Source organism: Pan troglodytes, chromosome 6 (assembly GCF_028858775.2).
Source record: "Pan troglodytes isolate AG18354 chromosome 6, NHGRI_mPanTro3-v2.0_pri, whole genome shotgun sequence".
Classification (NCBI taxonomy): domain Eukaryota; kingdom Metazoa; phylum Chordata; class Mammalia; order Primates; family Hominidae; genus Pan; species Pan troglodytes.
The window spans coordinates 142651768-142674541 of NC_072404.2; the positions used below are offsets into that span (position 1 = coordinate 142651768).

A 22774-nucleotide genomic window follows, 5' to 3' on the forward strand; every position below is an offset into this window, starting at 1 on the left:
TTTTTCTGATTGTCCTAAAATGAATGTGACTTCTAGAACAAGTACTTCTGAAGCCTTTTAGTGCTTTCATTTCTGACATTTGTATCAGAGATGATAAGAATTAGTGTCATGTCAGCCATCTCTGGCAGAAAAAAAAATTCTTCCCTCAACAAAAGGTAACATTCTTCATCTGGTGCAGGCCTGTGTTTCTGTCCTTACCACACATGGAAAAGAAAGGGAATTCCAACCCAAAGGACAGGCTTGAGGGCTGCCACCCACCCCTGGGGTTATTCAGCTGTTCATGCTCAACCACAACTCCACCATTAAACCTGTGGCCTCTGTAAGCCAGAATTGGTGATTTTTTTCTTTTTCTTTTTCTTTTTAAACAATTGAATCCTAAGGGTATTTTTCTTTTGGCGCTGAAACAATATTAAAATTTACTGCAACTTTATTTAAAAAATAGAAAACTAATGTTTCTCTGGGTTTTCCATTTTTTGAATAAAACTGACTCTTACCACCCAACACATGGATTTGGAAGGATAGCAGTACACCACCTTCTTAGCTCACTTGGCTGGAACATGAGCTGATGAAGTCCTAGTCTCAAGTTTGGCCTTCAAGAAAACTAGATAGGCTTGCCCTATGCCAGAGCCAATCTAGACCTGCCATCAGTTGTTTCTTCTTTGTGTGTGTGTGTGTGTGTGTGTGTGTGTGTGTGTGTGTGAGAGAGAGAGAGAGAGAGAGAGAGAGAGAGAGACAGACAGACAGACAGGGTCTCACTCTGTTTCCCAGGCTGGAGTGCAGCGGCATGATCATGGCTCACTGTAGCCTCAACCACCCAGGCCCAAGTAATCCTCCCACCTCAGCCTCCAGAGTAGCTGGAACTACAAGGGCATGCTACCACACTCAGCTAATTCTTGTATTTTTTATAGATACAGGATCTTGTCATGTTGCTCAGGCTGGTCTCAGATGCCCAAGCTGGTCTTGAACTCCTGGGCTCAAGTCATCCATCCACCTTGGCCTCCCACAGTGCTGAGATTGCAAGTGTGTGCAACCACACCTGGCCCATCAGTTCTGTTTCTTGACCAATGACTATACCTTTAATGCTAATCTGCCTTTGTTCACAAAATAGGGCAAGTCAGTCTGAATGGCTGAGAATCTGGAGGAGAGGTACCACTCAAAATGAATATCCTCTTAATAGCAAATGTAAATATCTTCCTCCTCATTATCATCATCATAACAAACATTTATGGTGCCTCCTATGGAGCAGGGATTTTGCTTAGGACTCTGAACTATATCTTACTTGTCTTCATTAAAAACCTTATGAAAAAGGTACTATTATTAACTGGGGTTTTTGTTTTTGTTTTGTTTTTGAGACAGAGTCTTGCTGTTACCCAGGCTGGAGTGCAGTGGCGCGATCTTGGCTCACTGCAACCTCTGTCTCCGAGGTTCAAGTGATTCTCCTGCCTCAGCCTCCTGAGTAGCTGGGATTACAAGCACACGCCACCACACCCAGCTAATTTTGTATTTTTATTAGAGACAGGGTTTCACCATGTTTGTCAGGCTTGTCTTGAACTCCTGACCTTGTGATCCACCTGCCTCGGCCTCCCAAAGTGCTGAGATTACAGGTGTGAGCCACCGCACCCAGCCTGGGTTGTTTAACAGATAAGAAAGCTTAAGAATTAGAGAGATAAATTATCTTGCTTAAGGTAACACAGTTAACAAGCATTAGGTCAAAGTTTGAACTCGGGCAGTCTGACTACAGAGCCCAACCTATTTCATATAATTCATATTAATCTATTTTACTCAAGAGTATCAGCACCACTAGATAAATACGTTAAAATAATCTATAATTTGAACAGACATCTCCTGATAACAAACATAATAAGTCGCAAATATCTAAGAAATTTACATCAGTATGACATGGTATTTGTTCTAGAAATAATATAAGTTCAAACACTCTGAGATGAGACGATAAATCACTCTGAAAACTAACAAATAGAATTGCCACAAAGTAAAGAAACAGTACAAGCACTAGTCAAAGCTAGAGGTCACTCTCAATCCATGTGAGAGGAAGCAAGAGTAAGACACTAGAGCAAGAATAAGTCACCATCCACATGTCCCAAAGGAGCCTCAGTGGCACTGCAGGAGATACAGAGACAGATCCATGGTGTCCCTGAAGCTGGGACTAAGCCAGGGCTGTATTACACCAAGGAAACCAGCCTCCCTAATCCCAGAGGGAGCCTTGAAGCGTCTTAGAGGGAGACTAATGGCCAACATTGAGAACACATGTCTATTAGCTTGCTGAGCCTAATGAAGTAATACAGCAGAGACTGACCTCATTCTAGAAACAGATAACAGTGGCTGTGCACAATGCTATGCCTAGACCCCTACACCTTGCCAGCCTGGTGTTCCTTATGTATTCAAGATACATAAAGATTAGATGTGTAGACGCAGGTTGTGAGGACAGTGTTTGGGGATAGGAAAAGCCCCCAATTACAGCTAAAAGAGATGTCTCTTTTGCCAGAAAGTGTGTTATATCAATTAAATGGGTAAATAAGCCCTTTTCCCACTGTGGGGAAGCAAGGGCCTCTTGTGACCCTCTATTGATTAAGACTGCTGTGGAATGTTATTTGCAATCTCATTGCATAATGGAAATCAGGAGGTAGCTGTCATGGTTTCTGAAGACAAATTGCTGGTAGCTGAGACAAATCATAGCCTCTTTCATCTTTTACTGTTCTCAATTCCCAATTAATGTGTATCTTACAATCTAAGTTTCTTAAATCAGTCTGCTCTACTGTCTCAGGTAGTAAAAATGTGTAAAATGGTAATCTGCCTGACCCTACTTTAAGAAATTGTGTTTAAGTGACCATTGCACTGATCATTATTCATGAGCTATGCATTACTTAATAAGGAACACAACTCAAAAATGAACACAATTAAAAATAAATCCACACAACAGCTGCTGTGATTATGACCAATATGAACAGAAATCCAACCAGGTGTGTGTCAAAAGAAAAAAGCTGCTGCCAGACAGAACACTGTTAAATCTCATTTTTGTTTTGCACACTTTGACTTGCTAAGTCAGCCAGCAAGCAATTTGTATGGAGCAGTGCTTCCAAAGTGTGATGTGCAAAAGAGCAGCATCAGCATCACCTGGGAACCATTAGAAATGGCAGTTCTCAGACCCCACCCCGGGCCTCCCCGGACCCACTGAATCAGAAACTCTGCAGGTGGGCTCAGGAACGCGTGTTTCAACAAGCACTCTGGGTGATTTCTCGCATGCCACAGTGTGATAACCATTGGACTGAGCACAGGACAGCCTTCAGATTTTAAGTCTTCCTAGGAAGGCATTACCTTTGGTTGCAAAAAGCTATGAGAAGAGCCCAGGAAGACACCTGTGTTAAAACCGCTGCAGTCTTCAATTGTGCTGTGAACCTAAAACTGCTCTGAAGTGAAGTCCATAAAATTTAAAAACCTGCAGTCTCTAGGGTGAATGGGTAGAAAGAGCACAGTACTTTCCTTATGCAGATTTATTTACATAGACCCTGACTTATTCTAGAAAGGTTTTCAGACAATTTTGTAAACCAAAATATATAACATCCAGTCACAAACCATTCTTATGGAAAGACTTCTCACTACTTTTCAAACAACCTCATTATTTAAAACACCCCAAACATAGGCATTTATCACTAAAAGCACGCTCTTAAGATGTCTTCGATATTCACTTCAGGATTTCAGGCCATTTAAGGCTAGGGGAAAGAAAAGAAATTTAAATTCACCAAGTTTAAAATGTGCTCCGCCCAAGAGTCATGGTGCTCCCTGAACTGTCTGAGCATATGACCACCATGCTGATTCTAAGTTATTGCATGTTTCGAAGAGACATGACTTGGAATGTTGTGTCCTGTGACCCTGTCTTACAGCAAGATGCTTTCAGCAATTCACTCATCTGGCCCCTTTGTTGGTCCAAGAAAGGGCCCTACACCACCAAAATTCATTCTAGAGCTAATAGTATTCGGATGAGGCTCTAGCATTGTTTCAACTGTTTTTCAAAAAACAAATTTGAAGAGCAAAGGGAAGTAACTTGTTTATCAGAGATTTGTAAAATAAAGTATGGTCCATCCATATGATTGAAAACCAAGCAACTATTAAAAAAATAAAGTCCTGCAGTTCTCATTCTTGACCAAACATCAGAATCACCTGGTGATCTTTTAAAACATACCAATGCAGGGCTCTACACCAACCAATTTAACTGGTCCTGGCTAGGGTTTGGGCATCCATAATTTTTAAAAGCTATGCTGGCAATGCTAACATGCAGCCAGGATCAAGAATTACTGCAGTACATCTGTATTAACCAACATGGAAAATTTTCCCAAACATATTAAGTGTAAAAGAAAGTCATAAATCACATATCTGTTAATAAAATCATGTGTGCACGTGTTATTAACGGATTTATGCATTTGGAAGTGGACTTTCCTTTCATACTATGTATTGCTTAAACCTTCCAAAATGAGAATGTGTTCATATATTTTGCTTAATTATTTTACTTTATTTTTGATTGACAATTTATATGTATTTATGGGGTACAATGTGATGGTTTATGTTTACAATATGGGGTGATTAAATTGGCTGATTAACAAATCCATCATCTCACATTTTTTTTTGGTGTATGGTAAAAACATTTAAGAACATTTAAATTCAACAATTTTGAAATATACAATGCAATTTCTTAATGTTAAAAATACATTTAAATGGAAATTTGTAGGAAAAAGAGAAAGCACATGAAAATAGCAACTCTCAAAATATAATCATGTTTCCTTCTTTCTCCGCTTCTCCCTATTAGTCTGCTTTCACACTGCTATAAGGAACTGCCAGATACTGGGTAATTTATAAACGAAAGAGGTTTAACTGACTCACAGTTCAGCATGGCTGGGGAGGCCTCAGGAAACTCATAATTATGGCAGAAGGCAAAGGAGAAGCAAGAAACCTTCTTCACAAGGTGGCAGGAAGGAGTGTGCCAAACAAAGTGGGAAGAGCCCCTTATAAAACCATCAGATCTTGTGAGAACTCACTCACTATCACGAGAGCAGCATGGAGAAAACCACCCCCATGATTCAATTACCTCCACCTGGTCTCTCCTTTGACCTTTGGGGATTATAGGGATTACATTTCAAGATGAGATGTGGGTGGGGACACAAAGCCTAAACATATTGCCCTCCTTTTTCTAAAGGAGTATACAAGAAAAATAAACAAAATTATACTTCTTTCCTGTCTATTCAACACATATTTCCAACATTGAGATTGGGATGAGGGAGAGAGTAGAGAGATATGATTTATTCATTCATTCATTATTTCTCTGACAGGCCCATGCTAGGTGCTAGGAATACAGCAACAAACTAGATAGACATGCCCCTGCCCACATGGTGCTTACAGTCTAGTGGGGGATGCAGACAAGTAGGTAAACAACTACAACCCAGTGAGAGAGACATTAAGGAGAGGAAGCACAAGCTGCTTGTTACTTGTAACAAAGAGACAATCTAGTCAAGGAAAGTGAGAAAAGGATCCCCAAAGTGGAAGTGGACCTTCATCCTGGGTAAAACCCTAGCCATTAAAGAGTTTTAAGAAGGGGAAAGAGATTACCAAGTCTCCATTTTGAAAGATCTCTGTAGCTGGGAGTTTAAGTGCTACTTACCAGTCCTCTCTCACCTAAGGAGAGTGAGCTCTTTTCAAAGTTAAATGAAACCCTGCTACAGTACCAAAGAGTTGACTGAAGAAGTCCATCTCCCAATATTCCATTATCTATTGCCATCAAATGAGATTGAACATGAAATTTACCTCCTACTGAGTTTACTGACTGCATCATTTATGAGTTCATCTCTAGATGAGCCCGGATATGGCAGATTTACCTATTCAAAGTTTTGAAGCTAATAAAACCCATTGGATGCAATAAATAACTCAAAAAAATGCTTGGCTTTATAGAAGTGGTTGCTACAATTGGTGGAGTCTCTTGGAAGAAAATATATCTTCATAAACATAGCAGGGTAGGCGAAGACTGCCAGGGAAACAAGCTGCTTCTCAGTATTTCATTGACTTCACATGAAGATCAATTTTAGCCATTTATAATCAGCACACTTCCACATAGGGTGAAATTATCTAGCCCACCCACAAATGGATTTCTATTTAAAAGTCTCATTTGATTGCTTTGGGAAGGATACACTACAGACTATCTAACCCCTATCCTTCAAGGGTAGAAAATTAACAATCCAGGTAAAGTTAACTAGAAAAACAAAAGAGAGAGGAATTATATTTGACAGTGTCCTCTTACAACCCAGTGCATCTTTGTGGACATTAATGTGAGTTACCTCCAGCATCAATGTGCTATTTTTAACCTAGAATATTCAATCTTTGCTCAAAGTAAGACATATGATTAGTGTTTGGAGTAATCAATTTGCTTTAATTTAAAGGAGAGCAGAGGAAATGTTCTAGAAAGGAGAAAAAATTTGAGCTCTTTATAAAACACAAATTTATGGGCTTCTCAAACATTTCCAAAGACCCTCTCCTTTTAAAATTCTTTCCAAACTACACAATCTCTTATGGGGAGCTGGACCCCTCTTTTCACTGGGTTGTCTGCAGTACAAAAGCCCCTGAGGTGTCGTTTATACCTCTGTATAGGATGGAGCTGTTCTGGGTCTGCTATTCTACCGTTACATGTCACATTATCCTAATTGATACTTCTGTTATCTAAAGCCATTAGCATGTTATATGAGTGAAGCAATCACCTAGGTCTGCTCTGCCCCATGTTAGCTGATATACGATGTGTGTGTGCATGTGTGTGTGTGTGTGTGTGTTAGGGTACACTAGTGCATCTAAAAAGTTCAGATCATTAAATTCTTGTTCTGTAACTCTCAAATTTGTTTCCACTCCCAACACACCTGAGGGATATGAGACACTCATCTCAATAAAAATAGTTCCCAGAGAGGGGCTTGGGAGGCACACATCATTCACTGGATCCTGCCATTCGAAAAGCCTCCCAGGTAGTTTTAATAATGCAGCCCACACCCCTTGTGGGTGAGGCAACAGCAGTATGAACCCCACCGTACACTCGAGGTTGAGTATCACTAATATAGTAAAGCATTCAGTATCCTATGGATCTACGCCACATGGCATCTTCTGTTCCCAGGTTGTGTCCAGCTCCAGGCCCTTATTCGACCCTCTTCTAAAGTTAAAGAGGCCCATTTTTTTCATTTGCTTCTGAGCTTGGATAAGAAGAGAAACAAAGATAGGATGACACCACTTCCCTCTAGGTCAGATGAGCAGGGCCACCTGTATTCCAGCAGAGGAGGTGGCTATCCACTAAGTGCAGTCTCTGTTGGGGCTAAATGAACCTCCCCAACTGATGCCAGCATCTCCTTTGCAAAGACAAATCCCATTTAATTCCACAATTAGTGATCCTGAAGGAAATAAAATGCTCCTCTGACTTAAACACAGACATACTAACATAGAGATAGCTGACAACACCTAGATCCCTTGCATCAGGTTTTGATTAGGAGAACACTTAGGAATACAAGGACTGGAGAGGCTGACACAGGAGGAGCAAGACTGAAGAAAGTGGTAAATGGGGCTGCATGGAAGATGTTGTCTCCTTCACATTTTAGTTCAGGAAGATGCTGCAGGTAAAATACATGGCCTTCCTAAAGTTGTCCAAAAAAAGGAAACTGAGACATTTAGGGATCACTTCCAAATTTGGCCCAAATATTTTCCATAAAATTTTAAACACATCGCAATCACATTCTTAAAACCCCAATTTATGTTTATTGTTGAGTAGGACAGTGAGTAAGTTCATGAATTAAGACCCTGTTTGTATTCCTTATGATCAAGGTTCATTGCATGTCTTCAGTGGAGATGCTCTACCTTCTTTAACTCCATTATCTGGGAATAACTAGCAATACATTAATTTCTGGGCATATTTTTAGATTCTGTGGGTCTTTTGCTACCCTGAAAGGGCCTAAGCTTGAGAAAACTGCCCTAAAACTTACTTTTACTCAAGTCATAACCTTTGGAAAATTAGTATTTAAGAAAAGTATTATTTTTCAAAAAGGAGCTATATGCCAATCTCCAATGCATTAACTGCTAATCATTCCTCTGATAACTATTCTAATATTTCATGTCCATCCTAGCATATATGTATAAACAGAAGTCATCCATACATAGAGTAGACAATTTTCTATCCCAATTGCTTTATAATTAATACTACAAATGGAGTGCTTCCTGAAAGTCACATAAAAATCAAACTAAAGTAGCATAAGTTGCTATTATCTAATTCACATTCTTATGGTTCCAGAATCACCTGTAAGATGGACTAGGCACTGACATCTCACTGATGGACTTTTGAATTACAGACGATTTTCAAGTCCAGTAACTTGGTTAATAACTAGATTTGCTTCTGTAGGTTAAACGCGCACTCTGGACCAGTGAACCGATCGTGTTAGTCATGACATCTACCATAACAGCACCCCCTCCTGGCGATAAGTGACCCACCCACTCCCTGCACTTCAGTTAAGGGTAGCAAGAGCTGCCCTTTCATGTGTTGGTGGGTGTCTCAAGAGATGGCCTGGGGCATTGGACTCTGCCCAGAGAGTCAGTAGTAACCCCCTCACCCAGTCAGATGGGGTCCCTCCAGAATTACCCAAGAAATTAAAAGAACTAACCAGTCAGTGAGGGAAGAATAGAGAAGAGAGAAGCCAGATCCCCACTGCATAAAAACAAAACACCCTCTTGCCTTCAGGTGGCCTGGAGTTTCCTTCAATAGCCCAAAAAACCAAAGGACATGACCAGGTCCTGATGGAAGCCTTCCTGCATTTTCTCATTAAATATACCCAACAATCTAACACAATCTTATTATTCCCATTTTGCAGATTAGCTGATTCTATGGCAAAAAAAAAAAAAATGCAAACAAGCTTGGAAAACCTCATATGAATACCTTATCTCCTCCACCACACTCCTCAAATCCTTGCCCACTTTTGGCTGGGCACCAGGCTACAGGAAACAGCCAGGGTTCACAGGAATTACAATGGTATTGGCAGGAACCCGAATTGGTTTATAAGGGGAGGGAAACCAAAAGGAGAAGATTCTTAGGAAACTTTTCCTCTCCTCTAAAAGTGATGTTTTTGAACCACAGTTGCTAAGTTAAAAATAGAAAAGAGATGCCTTGGAGCAGGTGAGGAGGGAGTTCAAATCAGAGAGAAGAGTTACAGAAATGTCTGAGCTGGACACCAACCCAGAGCAGAAAATGCCATATGGCACAGAACCGGGGTAGCTGGGAGGAATCCTAGATCCCAAGATGTGGGAGGAAGCCTGGAGAATTCTGGTTCCACATCTTCCCTCTAAGCAAGGAGTCCCTCTTACTAAGAGAAATGGTTAACAACTGCCTAGTTTCCCTTGAAGGTTTCCAGAAATGGAGAACTAGAGCAACTCTGGCTACATGTTTTAATTGTGTCCTTCTCACTGTCAAGAGGCGCTTCTTAATGTCCTGCTCAAATGTCTCCAGCACACCCTGAAGCCTGTTTGTGCCTCTTCAGTACTCCTTAGACGCAGAGAGCTTCTGCTTAGCATCCTCCTTATTTGAGAAAATTTCATCTATCTGAAAATAGCCATTAAGTTGCCTCATAGCATTTTCTCTTCTAAACTAGGGAAATCCATACAGAGGCTGCACAGCCACTCAAGGGGATGTTACAAAGAGGATTCCAGTGCCATGAGTGGGCCAGACTAGATGTGCCTCTGAGATATCTACCAAGCCAGAAATCCTTTGATTCAATTCCTTTCATCTTTTGTGTGACATTTCCCATCACTTTGTTCACATTTGTCACAATACCTGTCATCTGTCCAACTTCTCCATATTCTTTTAATATTTCTAAATCTAATGTGCATAGGACCTTTATTTTTTCTTTTTTTTTTTTTTTGAGACAGAGTCTTGCTCTGTTGTCCAGGCTGGAGTGCAGTGGCATGATCTCAGCTCATTGCAACCTCCACCTCCCAGGTTCAAGCGATTCTCCTCCCTCAGCCTCCCAAGTAGCTGGGACTACAAGCGTGTGCCACTATGCCGGGCTAATTTTTTGTATCTTTTTAGTAGAGACGGGGTTTCACCGTGTTAGCCAGGATGGTCTCAATCTCCTGACCTCATGATCCGCCCGCCTTGGCCTCCCAAAGTGCTGGGATTACAGGCGTGAGCCATTGCACCCAGCCAGGAACCATTTTTCACAATATAAAACAAAGGCTCATTAATTCAGATTAAGTTGAAAAATTCATGTCCCCCTGAGTAAGAAACCAGAGTGAAAGTATTTTCAATTAAACAAATTATGTCTATTACAAAAGACTACATATTGGTTATTAATAAATAAAATGAGAAAGTTAATGAAAATGGTGAGTTAATAACTTTATTTTTACTGCACTTTATACTTTTCAAAGTATTTTTACATATATTATTCCATATTTCCAATTTTATTCAGTATGTAAATGCAACATATGGATAATAGATCACAAAACCTAAATCAAAAAGTCTAATTTATCCTGCTAAATTTGAACTTTTAATGCAATAAGAATTATATATAATTATTCCAAGTCTGTATCAGAGCAGTCTGAATTAATAAGGTTCTGCTCTATTGTAGTTATAATAAGCCTGACAATTTTATGGCCATCTCATCTCCCAGAGTGTCACTCCCATCTACACATTAGTAATAAATACTGTTTCTTCATGAACAAACTTTTGTCATAACAGAGCATCCCACCTTAAAGAAGTTTCACTCAGTAAATTAAATAGCTCAAATACCATAGAAATGTTTTCCATGATAAATGCGCTGAGTTCATTATTCTCTTCAAAAATGCTTGTTTAATTTAAAATGAGCCTAATAAAGAGGTCATCCCAAGATGACAAGGACCCAATGTATCACAGAACTTTTCAACTTTCTCTTTGTTCAGGAAAAAAAAAAAAGAGTCAAAATTAATCCAGTTAATTGTAAGTAATGGAACTAAACCAATACATGTAGAATGCCCCATATAGAATGCCCCATTTGAGGAACCTGGTAACACCAAAAGGGTCTATGAGCACCTTCACCATCTTCACTTTCTTCTTAAACCTGCAGTAGGAGTCATAGCATTTCATTGTTCTTTCACAATGGTCAGAAAGACAATGCCTTTACCTACCTTAAAAAGTCTTAAAATGTTAGCAACCATGATGGACACGGAGCTTGCTGCAGCACCTATGACGCCAGAAATCTTGTCGGGCTTGGTGAAAATGGGTGGATCTCCATTAGCACACTTCACATCCGAAGCATCTTTCTCTATTAATGCCTGCACGAATGTTAGAGACTGCTCCAAAGCATAGGTGTCCCTAGAGCACGTGTCGAGGATGCGGACACCCAGAGTGATGTTGGAAAGGAGATCAGGGTCCTTGTTAATCTGGTCAATTGCATAAAGCATGGCCTCCAGTCTGTGAATCCCCTTTTCCTTCTTCAGCTCCCCACAAGGCACCCCTCTCTCTCCCTTTGCGTGGACAGGGAAGAGACCCCCCAAAATAATGTCCCCATCCACCCGTATGGAATGGGCATACTCCTGGCTGTGAGTTCTTTGCATCATTGTGAGGATCCAGTAGAACTTGGCGGTCAAGAGGAAGAAACAAGGGCAAGAGGCTGATCGCTTTCCCTCGCATACCATTTTCTCCACAGGTGGTATTGCAATCCAAGACCCAAAGTTTATTCTTGCCACAGAAGAAAGGGCACCATCTGAGGCTGCACCTTCTGGAGGCTACCATCAGGGCCCATAGGGAAAAGGCTCTGTGGGCATTAGCAAGTTTTCTTGATTTGAATGTCACAGTGAATTTCCATCAGACCCCTAAGGTTCAATTTTATTTCCTTATAAGATCAACTTGCCTGGAATGGTGCAAAAATTAGAACATCTGAGGTTCTGATGTTGGGATGAGGTCAACAATTCATGTCCTTGAAATCAGCCTTGTAGCAGAATTATTCCTGGGAAGAGGGGAAAAAAGGGGGTTCAGTTCAGTGGGTCTACATGCTTCACATTTTGCAGCCCTGTTTACGCCAGCCTCTTAAAAAAAAATCCCCTATTCAGTAAGAAACTAATTCTTTTTGTCCCCCTGTGATTCTGAACACCTGGCTGCACTGCATCTAAACAGGGAGATTGACGACATTTTTGGAGCAAGAGAAACAGAACAGTATCAGGAAGTAGGTTGATTCTCCCAAACCAGAAAGCACTTTTATTTATCATCTTATTTCAATAAACCTTATTTCCATGAAGGTAAAAATCCTGCAACTGATGGCACCATTTCTTTTCAAATCTGTTTTTTTTTTTGCAGCTATCTGAATTTAGCATTCTAATTTTGTCAACAAAATCATAATAAATATTATTTTCTGTGATGTATTCAACAAGCCAGTCATCTGTTAATGACTTTTTTTTTAGTGCCTCAAATTACCCAGTAGGAAAAAGTGATTATTCAATTACAAAGTGAAAGAGAGAAAGAAATCCACCCAAAGAGCTAAAAAATGTGTAAGTTTTGTAGCTTGTGAAAAAAATTAACATAGAAAGTCAGCTATTTCGTATAAATTGTCTTATTCTCTGGTAAGAAAACAAAGACTTGAAAATGAAACACGCAGGGAAGGTGACATGTGAAGATATTCCTATTACCATTGTCAGGGTTTCCAATTAATTTGTCGGTGTGGGAGCAATGGGTATATTAACAGTTCTGAGGGAAACATGCCTTGATCCCAGAATCACTAGGAGCAAATCAGAGTTGGTGATCAATTGAAGAGCTGCTTAATTTTGTCTGACTCAGTGGGGAAAAGTTCATCAAGACTAGAAATAACTTGAAGTGAAAAAGGCTACACGCAAATCTACAGACAAAGCTTTTTTCCTACGGCCTTCACCCTTAATTCCGTAAGATTTTTTTCAAACGACTTTTGAAGAGATGTGACTGAAAATGAGAACTGACTTAACACAGGGAATCTGAGATTTGTAATACACAGCTAATTAAGAGAATAAACAGCACCAATTTACTTTGGCAGGACGGTTAATCTAATGCTCATTTCTAACCTATTTATATATGGGTTTGAAACCTGAAATTTGGACAGTTCTCCTGTACCCTAGCCAACCAACATCTGCTTGTATTTTCCATTCACTTGTTCAAGTTCCAGTTCATAAAATTTTCTTTTTATCCTTCTTGCCCCGAAAGGAAAGATGGTGCTTCCCTGGGGGATAACTGAAAATATGCCCAAACACCTTCAAAGAAAGCTGCATTTTTTGCACTTGCAGATTAGAAAAGAGGGCTCATAGCAGCCCACTGCCCCGTATTTCTGAGCAAACACCTGGCAGCCTAGCCAGCCAATGGCCCACTCGGCTGAGATAGTTCTGTGCAGCCTAAGACAAGTATTCCCTGCCTCCGGGCACACATTAAGCCTTAGATTTCCTCTGTGCTGCCCCCAAAATACTTCGTCCTTTCTGATTTTTCTTACCACTTCACTGTTTAGTCCCTCACACTGGATTCTCCTAGCAGCTGCTTTTCCCTCAGAAAATCTGTGATTCAATAACAGCCTGACCTCAGGCATTCCACAAAAGGAAACACTCAGAAAGTCAACCTGATTTTCTGGATGAAACCATTTAAGTGATAGGCCATAAATTACACCGGCCACCCATTAAGAGAAGTAAGATTGTGTTTAACAGTTTCACAAGGAAAACCAGTCACATGATAGTAAAACCTCATTAACTCCGATCACTAGTTGAGAATTTGAGACCAATTCCACGTGGCTGGGCTGACCCTTGTTCTGACAGAGTACAGACTAAATGAATAAATAAGGTGAAGGAGAAATGTCTAGGGGGAGTGGATGGGTCTTGGGCCCACCTTTCCTCTTTACACCAAGCCATCCCCCAAGTACTTAAAACACTTAAGAGAATAAATGGTTTTCAATTATAGACGAACATACAAACAGCCCATCTGTTCATCACAATGCATCCTTACCTATCCATGTGGCATTAACCTAGTTCCACTTGCTGTACAGTCCAGAAAGTAATAAAATTGAGTCGCTTTTAAAATTATTGGTGATTGCAATATTGTTTACTCTCTTTGGCATCTCATAGCTTTGTTTGGAGCTTTAATTTTTAAAAAAAGATTGGGGGATGAATAGCAGTGAGGCAGGAATCAGTTTTGTTTAGTGGTTGAATGCACTGAAATGGAAAACGAGAGGTTCAGTTTTGGTTTCATTTCAGTTTCATTTATTGGACAGCTCACTTGAATTTTTGCTGGAGTTTCCGTCTCTGGAACATAGAATTAATTGCATGTAACCTCTCTGAAGCTTGCTTTTCTTGTCTGTAAAGGGGTGATAGAACCTGCCACACAGCACACATGGAAAGCATAGTATCTGGCTCATTAAACAGGAGTTATTGTTGCTAACTTAGTCTGTAATTCATTTTCTACTGGAGCAGAGCAACTCTTTCTGTATTTGCCCAGTTGGTGAGCTTTTACTGAATTTCGTTTGTCACTTTAAAAAATAAAATCAGAGCTACTTATAAAATATTTAAATCTTCCATTTATTTCAAAATCTGATACATTGTCATAAAAATCAGACTCCACTGCCAGAAGGTTTAGTTTCCCCTTTTAAAAAACCTAAGGAAAAATATATTTGAAAGTTTGTGAGAAACTACATCAGTTAGGTTTCATTGTATAATCTTAAATTACTTATCTTGCTCTTGTACAATTCTTGTGAGCTTTAATCCAAACTCATCCTAGTGGAGTCTGTGAGTTTTAAACAAATCACAATCTTTCAGAGCTATAGATCCAAATACCTCTATTGTATGTTTTGTGTTTGATTTAAAGTATAAACAGCTCCTCTCTCAAACTGACCTGCCTCTGACATGTGGCAGAAGCGGGGACTGTGCTGGACTGTTTCAAGGACGCGTGAGGTCTGGACTCCTGAAACCAATCTCAGAGGGGGACAAATCCTCTCAGCACTATGTCTGGGCCCACAGGGAGAGGCCGTGGAACCCTTTGGGGAGGCTTAACCATGAACCCTCATAGCCCTTCCTGTGCACTCCCCCGCCAGCCCACCCTTACTTACAGGGCACATCATACATCATTCGGCCCTCCATGGGCAGTCCCCTGGCCTAAGACTCCTGGAAGCAGGCACCCTGGCTGGACCCCGAGCCTGTGTCCCCCTAAATGTGCTCTGTTTCCTAAAAGGCCAGAAGGATACCTCCTCACTGGCCAGAGCCCAAAATTCTGCTTTATTTTCTACGCACCTTCTCTGTACCAGTGTCAAGTATCTAACATGGTATCTCCATAAATTTTCATACACCAGGCATTAGCTCTTGTATAAATGAGAAAAGAAGGCTCAGAGGGATTGAATATGGCCCCAACCCCTGAGAGCCTGAGCTGATAAGTGGCAGTGCCACCAAAGTCATCTGTCCCAGAAGGTGGGTCCTGTCCTTGGAGAAAGGCCCCAGTGCTGCAGGGACTCACTGTGGCAGCACAAGGAAAGGGAATGGCCCTGCCCCTCCACTGCAATCTTTCAGAAAGGTGCACATCTTCGATGCTTAGCTCTGGAAGAACAATAACATATTAATTAGGAAGGGACAATCTGGGGGCATTTCCAGGGAAGTGATTTCTGAATCTCTCAAAGGGCTGAGAAGATCCAATGTGGTTTGTCCAAACACTTCTGCTCCAAATGAGGTCTCCTGGCCAGGTTGATGTCGAGGTGATGTCAGGTGGAACACACCCACCAACGCATGCAGGGTCTCTGTGGGTCTGCCATCACAACTTCCTTGGGCATTTAGCAGGTATGATTAAAATATGATAGGGTAAAATCCTCACTGAGGAATACCATTATCCAAGAATTGTAATTTTTTTCTCATAAAAAGGCCAAAGCAGCATTCCTATGCTGCATTCCATTCAGCTCTTTAACAAAAAGGTTAAGCTGAATATTCTCATCAATTCATATGACTGCTCACACTTGGAGCTCTTTTGGTTGTTTTGAAAATGCATCGTATTTCTGTATCATCTCCCATGCTGCAATATGTGTGCATGTCTATGGATTCTTGGTGGGGCAGAGTGAGGATGGGGAAGACAGAGCTCTCCCCTGGCAACAGACGCTTGGAATCGGATCTTTGTCTGTCAGTCACTGGCTGGTAACACTGAACATGTCCCCTCACCCCTATGTGCTTCCATTTCCTCCTCTGTGAAACGAGTGAGATGGACCACGTGATCTCTAAGGTGTCTTCCAGCTTCCTATTCTGAGATTCTATTACTTAATAATAAGGGAATATGAGATTATGCTCAAACATCAGAGCAAGGCTTTGCCAACTGAACACAATAACTGATTTTGTTTGCAAGTTGAGTGACTTTTTTTCATCAGTGAGAGGATTGTGAAAGCTCCTCTACACAAGCCAGCCTCATATTTTAAAAAATCTGATACAGGAGAAGCTCGACTTACTAAACAGATAAATTGGAAAGTAATTATTTGCATTACAAAAGAATTCACCACAGGTTTCCTTTAAATAGCTAAATCCCAGGCATTTAAAAAAACAATCTGATTTAGGAGAATTCAATTTGTGCCCTTATTTTTCCAATAACACAGCTATTGCACAAAAAGACCATATTTAAAGTAATGAGAAGCTACTTTTTATAATACGTATCAGATAAGAAGAGAGAAAGTGGGTGACATCAACACTTACTGATTGCCTGCAGTATGCCTGGAGCTGCAGACACATTATTTCATTTCCCTCTAAAATACAACTATGAGGATGGTATCACAGCCTCCATTCAGGATCTAAGGAACCTGAAAACAGAAAGATTATATGACTGTGTCTAAAGTCTCAGGCGAGAATTCAAATGCAGGACTGCCATTATGTTCCTTCCCTTACTCCATGCCCCATGGGGGCAGGAGGCCATGCTGGATCTCAAACTAACCCTGATTTGATAATGAGGACTGGGAGTGAGATGTTCTAGAGTCCTAGGAGACACTGATTCTAGTCTTACTTCCCCCAGTACTCACTGTATAGCACTGGGCAAGTCACTTAACCAGATCTCAGTTTCTTGGTTTCTAAAATGGGGAATGATTTTCCCCCATCTCCCAGTTTGTGAAATCCAACAATATAATGTGTGTCAAAGTACTTTATAAACTGCCAAGTGCTATAAGAATGCACAGGGATACTATTAGTTTAACAATCTGTCCTAGAACTCAAATATGTTACTGGTGTATTGTACTTAGAAGATCTAAGAAAACCACTTTCTCATCACGCTTGGGTCTAGTCAGACCTTAACAAGGGTCACAGGTCCAAAAAAAGTCAACCCTGGCAAGCCTATATGGAGAGCACAGAGCTGGAAGGAAAACTGGAAAGGACGCAAGAAGAAGTCAATGGAACTACCATGCCTGACCTGGAAAACTAAAGGTCATGGACACTGAGCATCTAAATCGCTATTCTGAAGAAAGTGGTGACAAGATAATCTCCTGTTGTGAAAACAAGACAACCGGAAACCTTCCTAAGTTGTAGGTACAATATAATGCTTCTACTGCTGGGTCATGACCACTGGAAAAGTCAGCCAATAAATAGCCAGCAGCTTTCTAGCTTTAGGCATAACCCTGCCTGGAAAAGTATGAAATTGGCAACACATGTGTCCAACAATCTATACTCCTCTGAGGCCTCTCCTAGACATTCCCACTTCTGTTCACCTCCTGCCCTGCCCTGCCCTGCCCTGACCTCCCCAGAACTAGGTCTCTTCCTTCCCCCTCAGTGCCTTTGTTCTTTCATTACCTTGGCCCTCCCCAGGGAGTGAGTGGATTCATTAGCAGGTATCAAAGCCTGAAGATGCATTACTGTCATCCCCAAATGGAACATCTGCATTCTCAAAATGATTCCTAGGAGAGCCATAATTTATTTACCAAAGAAATATCACCATTAATAATGGTTAAGGCTAACAATGCAACAAGCCAGAGCAGGGAGCTAGGAGTCAGGAGCGTCTCAATAGTACCTCTCAAATCATTCCAACAGCAATGCCCACCACTGAGAAAGGGTGTCCTGGGATGAGACAATATTATGCTCAGCGTCCCTCCCAGTGAGTGGGTGAGTTTGTCGCAATTTGTCAAATTACCAAGTAGAAATGAAAATCAAAGAAAAAAAAGAAGAGAGAAAGCCCAAATCTAAATTCCAATTCCTAGCAGAAAGAAAACCCTCTCTTGAAATGGAAACAATAAGCCAGCCAACTCTCAGCTCATAGCCTCTCCTGGGAACAACATGCAGTGGCCGTCCCTACTGAATGAACCACATTTGTGAGTCTGGGGATGCCCAGTCAGAGTCTATCAAGAAAACAGCAAGTTTCCTGAACCTCCGCAAGCCAGCCAACTTGACAGACACGGAGATGTGGCCAGGTCTTGGCTGTGGGTCCAGGAAGAGAGAAATTCAAGCAGCATCTTCTTTTAAGACACTGGGACAGAGCAACTCCACTCCCCCCAACTAAAGCAAGGTCATCTTTATGATGGGCATTCTAACTACCTGAGGAAGGTGGTAGGAAGGAAACTTGGAAGGAAAAAAAACATGTGTGTAGTGTGCTGTACATCGTGCCCTGAAGATAATGGAACATTCATACACAAAGATTGGCACGCAATTGCCAATGTGAATGTCAGACGGGTTATTTGCTGCATAAATACCAATTAAACAAGCCCCGCAGCAGCTTCAACCTGCTCAGCCAACTTTGAAAAGAGCACATCTCTCCAGACCTCTAACTTTCTCCTGCACTCACTGGAGCTCAGCTCTTCTTTTTCTCTATTCCTTTTGGATGTAGATGTTTTTAGAATTATTCAAGCAGCCATAACTTTCGAAGGGTGCATAACAGGGCAGAACTAGCTAGCACAATCCAAACAGAACAAATTGAGCCTAAGGAACAGTATAGAGCTGTGTTCTCAGTATCTTCTTCTTTATTCCGGGTCAATTGTCTCCTACAAAGCCTCCCGTCATCTATTTCTCCCCATATCCCTTATTCAAAAGCAAGAATTCTCTATCTTAGACATGGTACAACCTGTAGTTGACTCTAAAATGGAAAAATTGCATTTTAAAAAACCTTGGTTCATTTTCCCTGACGGAGGAAGCTTTTCTTTTCAAAATTATCAAGCCACACATTTTCAAGAACCAGAGAATGAATTGCACACAGCTGATTCTGCCTCCTACAGAGATCTTTCACGGTATTATTCACAAGCAAGTGACCAAGGTAAACTAAAGTGGTTTCTGTAGCCATTTGCAATTATTGACAAACAATTTCATAACGGAAAGTGGAAATTACAGGCAAGTGCAATAAGCTGTTTATCCACGATCTACCTGCTGGTGGCTCTTTTTCTCTATTTTTCTTTCAAGCAAAATACAAGCTACCATAGGAATGCTTTTCTCCCGTTCATGATTTTTCTTGTATCTCCACCACCAACCCTGTTTTCCAGTTCTGTCAGTTGGCAGGATTTGTATTCAATCGCGGTAGTAGCCCAGACTCTAGTGTATTCTTGGGTGTTCCAGAGACTCCCGCACCTTCAGGTTTGTGGGAAAGGATCCCCCAAATGGCAAATAAGGCATTCCCTCCCGGGGTGGGACTTGCTTAGGGGACTTAAGGGTTTCTGCAACCGGCGAGGGGGTCTGTTTTCACCCCCGCTATCTTGGGTGCGCAGACACCCTCTGACACCAGGCTTCACAGTTTGGGCCACGGGGGAAGTAATTCCCCAGGGAACCGCGGGGGTGCGGTTTTGCGCAACTGGGTGACTCGCGTGTCCCTCCGCATTTCATTTGCACCAAGGGAGCGCGTGTCAGACGAAGGGAATTTTTTTTTCTTTTTTGGTGATTCTGTTATTTTTTCACCAACTGTACGAAGCTCAAGGGATCTCCGAGCTTTCTGGCTGGGCGGATGGGCTTCGCGCTTGGCATGGCTGAGCGGTCCATCTCTACCTCTCCGTTTCTATCTCTACCATAACAGCGACCACTCAGCCCGCCAGGAGCCCCTGTTTCCCAGCGCAGGTTCCTTTTTCTTCTCAGTTCCTTGGGCTGTTGAAGCCGGGTTCTGGGTAGATAGAGACTGGGGCCGTGGGGGGAGCGCCAGGCTGCTTTTGCCTTTCCCGCGCCCCGGGTCATACCGGCGCCGCCCGGGTGCCCCCGCGCGCTGGGGATGCAGCCTCCGCCCCCGCCGCACCTGGCCGCCCGAGCGCCCGCGCCCACGCCCCGCGCGGGGCCGCCCGAAACTGGGGCCACGCCAGCCGCGGGAGCTGCCGAGGAGCTGTCGGGGTGCGTTTGCCTTTGCTTTTTAAACAAGATCCCCGAGACCTTTTCTCCATCCCCCAACCCCCAACAGGACACGGAACTCCGGCGTTTCTCGAAAGCCACAAAAGAGGGGCACGGAAATCCCAAGCTCGCCGTCCTAACTCGGAGAACGCAAACTCGAGGCAGAGCGTGCGCCGTGCGGGGATGTGGGTGTCGAGGACCCCGAAGCGCCCGGCTTCCCCCGCGACCCCCATCCTCCCTAGATCCTGGTTAGACATCCATCCAGCCCACGCTCAGAGGGCGGGGGTTACCCCGACTCATCCCGGAAGCCGCTAACTTCGGAAATCCCTCCTGTTAGGTTCGCGAAACGAAGGTACCTCGTCATCTCGGCGGGGCAAGTCCGGATTCCACCAGGGCAGGTCCGGGAGGTCACCCGGGGCAGACGATCCGAGGCAGAGCGCTTTAAAATCCTGCCGCCGCACGCCCCGTCAGAGCGCCGAGCGCGCCTGCCCCCTTCCCGTCACCCTTCAGTCTCCCATTCGCCGACTAAACTTTTGGGGGATCACATCTCCAAGCCTTGGGAGTTCCGGGTAAAGTCTCCCTCTTTTCTGAACCTCTTTACTGTAATGTAATCATGGGCAGACAAGAGGGGTGGCTGCCTTGTTCTTTGCAACGTAAAATCAACAGACACCCAATCAAGCTCCAATGCCCGGCCAGCCCCTCGCCCCCTGGTGCCCACTCTCCTTCTCCCCCCATTCCCGTCACCTCCGCCCGCTATTTCTCTCACAGACTACGGACATGCAGGGCCATCTACTTGTGCTCAGGAAAAACAAATCACTAGAGTGATATGAGAAGGAATGGTGCACCTGGCTGTCCGCTGAAAGGTTTTAGAGAAGAAAACGGAAAGGGGAATAAAACGGGGGGATTCTCCTTTTCCAACAAGCAGGGCGTTTGGGGGAAGTTTGGGGGCCGGGGGCTTTTTGTCCCGTGGTTCGGCACTTGCTTTCCTCGGAGCCGCTTTCTGCTGCCGGGCGGCGAGTCTTACCCTGCTCCCCGCAGAGGGCGCGGTGAGGAAGCCCGCCGGGGGCCCGCAGCTCCATGTCGTCAGCGCCGCCGCCGCCGCCGCCGCCGCGTGAGGCGAGCACAGCGGCCGCACTTGTGGCTGATCTCTGGGCTGAGGGGGCTGAGCTGGCCTAGCAGGCGCCAAGTCTCTTCCATGTGAATAACAAATACTCCCACCGGCGGCCGCGATTGGTCTGCGCCCGGCGCCTCCCGATCCTCCGCCCGCGGCCATTCACCCGGCGCGGCGCGGGGAGCCGCGGCCGGGATCGCGCCCGGGATCGCCAATCGCTTCGCGCCAACCAGTCACCTCGGGAAGCGGGAGGAGGAACCCCCGAGGGGCGGGAGCCTCTGGATTTCGGTGTCACCCAGCGGCCCTGGCGCGGGCAGGGAGGGGGACCCTCGGCCCGCGGATCCCCCTCCGCGCTTCAGCCTGAAGCGACGAGGAGACCAGAAATGTCAATAGTTCTGATTTTTAAAAATCATCCCCCCTTCCCCGCCCCCAAGAAAAAGGGGAGGACCCAACTACAGAGTGAGAGGGTGGGAAGAAGCGGGAGCGGTAGAAGGAGGAATATGGCTGTGGAGGAGCCCAGCGGCTCCGGCTGCCTGGCGAGCCCGGGACCGGCGCGGAGAGGCGCGACGCCCGCCCGAGCACAGCGGGCAGCACCCGCGAGCCCGGGTCCCCGGCGAACACAGCTCCAGAAAGCGTCACCGAGAATAACACATGGTAGATGACAAGTGTCCCGCCACATGCTTTCTTTTCGGGAATGCTTAAAGTAGAGCCGGCAAGCCGCGCGGTTCCCCTGCAAAGTTTGCCTGGCGCCGCGCGGTGGTTCCGCCATTTGTCCCGCCCCGCGGCTCTGGCGATTGTCTCCCCACTCCCCGCCCCCGAGGGTCTGAGGGACGCGTGCTACAGAGTCCCCAGGGCTCGAGGTACCACACAGCGCGGTCCGCTGCGGGCACTGCGCAGGAAGGGGCGTGGGTGGCTACCGGGACGGTCATTTTATTGAGATGATTCAAGGAGCCGCAGACGCGGGGCAGGAAACTCCGGGGGAGCCGTGCTCGGGTTCTGCAGGGAAACCTCGGGATTCCCTTCGCATGCCGCATGCGGAAACCTGCCGGGCTCGACGTGCACAGTCCAGCGCTCCTCCCCACTAGTTATTGCCCAGGCCCCCCGATCCTGCACCCGCCGGAATGAGAGAAAGTAGCCCCTCGCCGCCCAGCTCCCGGGTAGCTGCTCCGGCCGGGCCTTGCGTTGGTGAGAAAGTTCCATCTAGAGGCGGCCGCGCGCAACTGCAGGCGGCGCCCTAGGCCCGGGCGAGCCAGGGAGGGCGGGGCGCGGGGGGAGAGGGGGCAGCCCAGGAGATAAGGAGGTTGGAGAAGGACGGGAGAGACCCCGAAAAGGCAAGCTCTAGACCCCCGTTCGGCATCTCTACAATGAATTTTAGCT

General features: G+C 44.1%; 1 protein-coding gene across 5 annotated transcripts in view; it reads right to left on the reverse strand.

Annotated features, from left to right (window-relative positions):
• Positions 1-21455, reverse strand: part of GRM8 (glutamate metabotropic receptor 8) — an 810916-nt gene extending 789461 nt beyond the window's left edge. For 2 of the 5 annotated variants that reach the window (XM_054687702.2, XM_063815564.1), the window contains exons 1-2: positions 21311-21455; positions 11176-11996 (exon numbers count right to left, since the gene is read on the reverse strand). In XM_054687702.2, the coding sequence (XP_054543677.1) occupies positions 11176-11685 (510 nt within the window). In that variant the 5' untranslated portion in view covers positions 11686-11996; positions 21311-21455. Of the gene's footprint in view, positions 1-11175; positions 11997-20642; positions 20889-21310 lie in introns of those variants that run through there. The other 3 variants (XM_063815563.1, XM_009454141.5, XM_003318757.6) reach the window with 3 other exon arrangements.
• Between the last annotated feature and the right edge of the window lie 1319 nt (positions 21456-22774).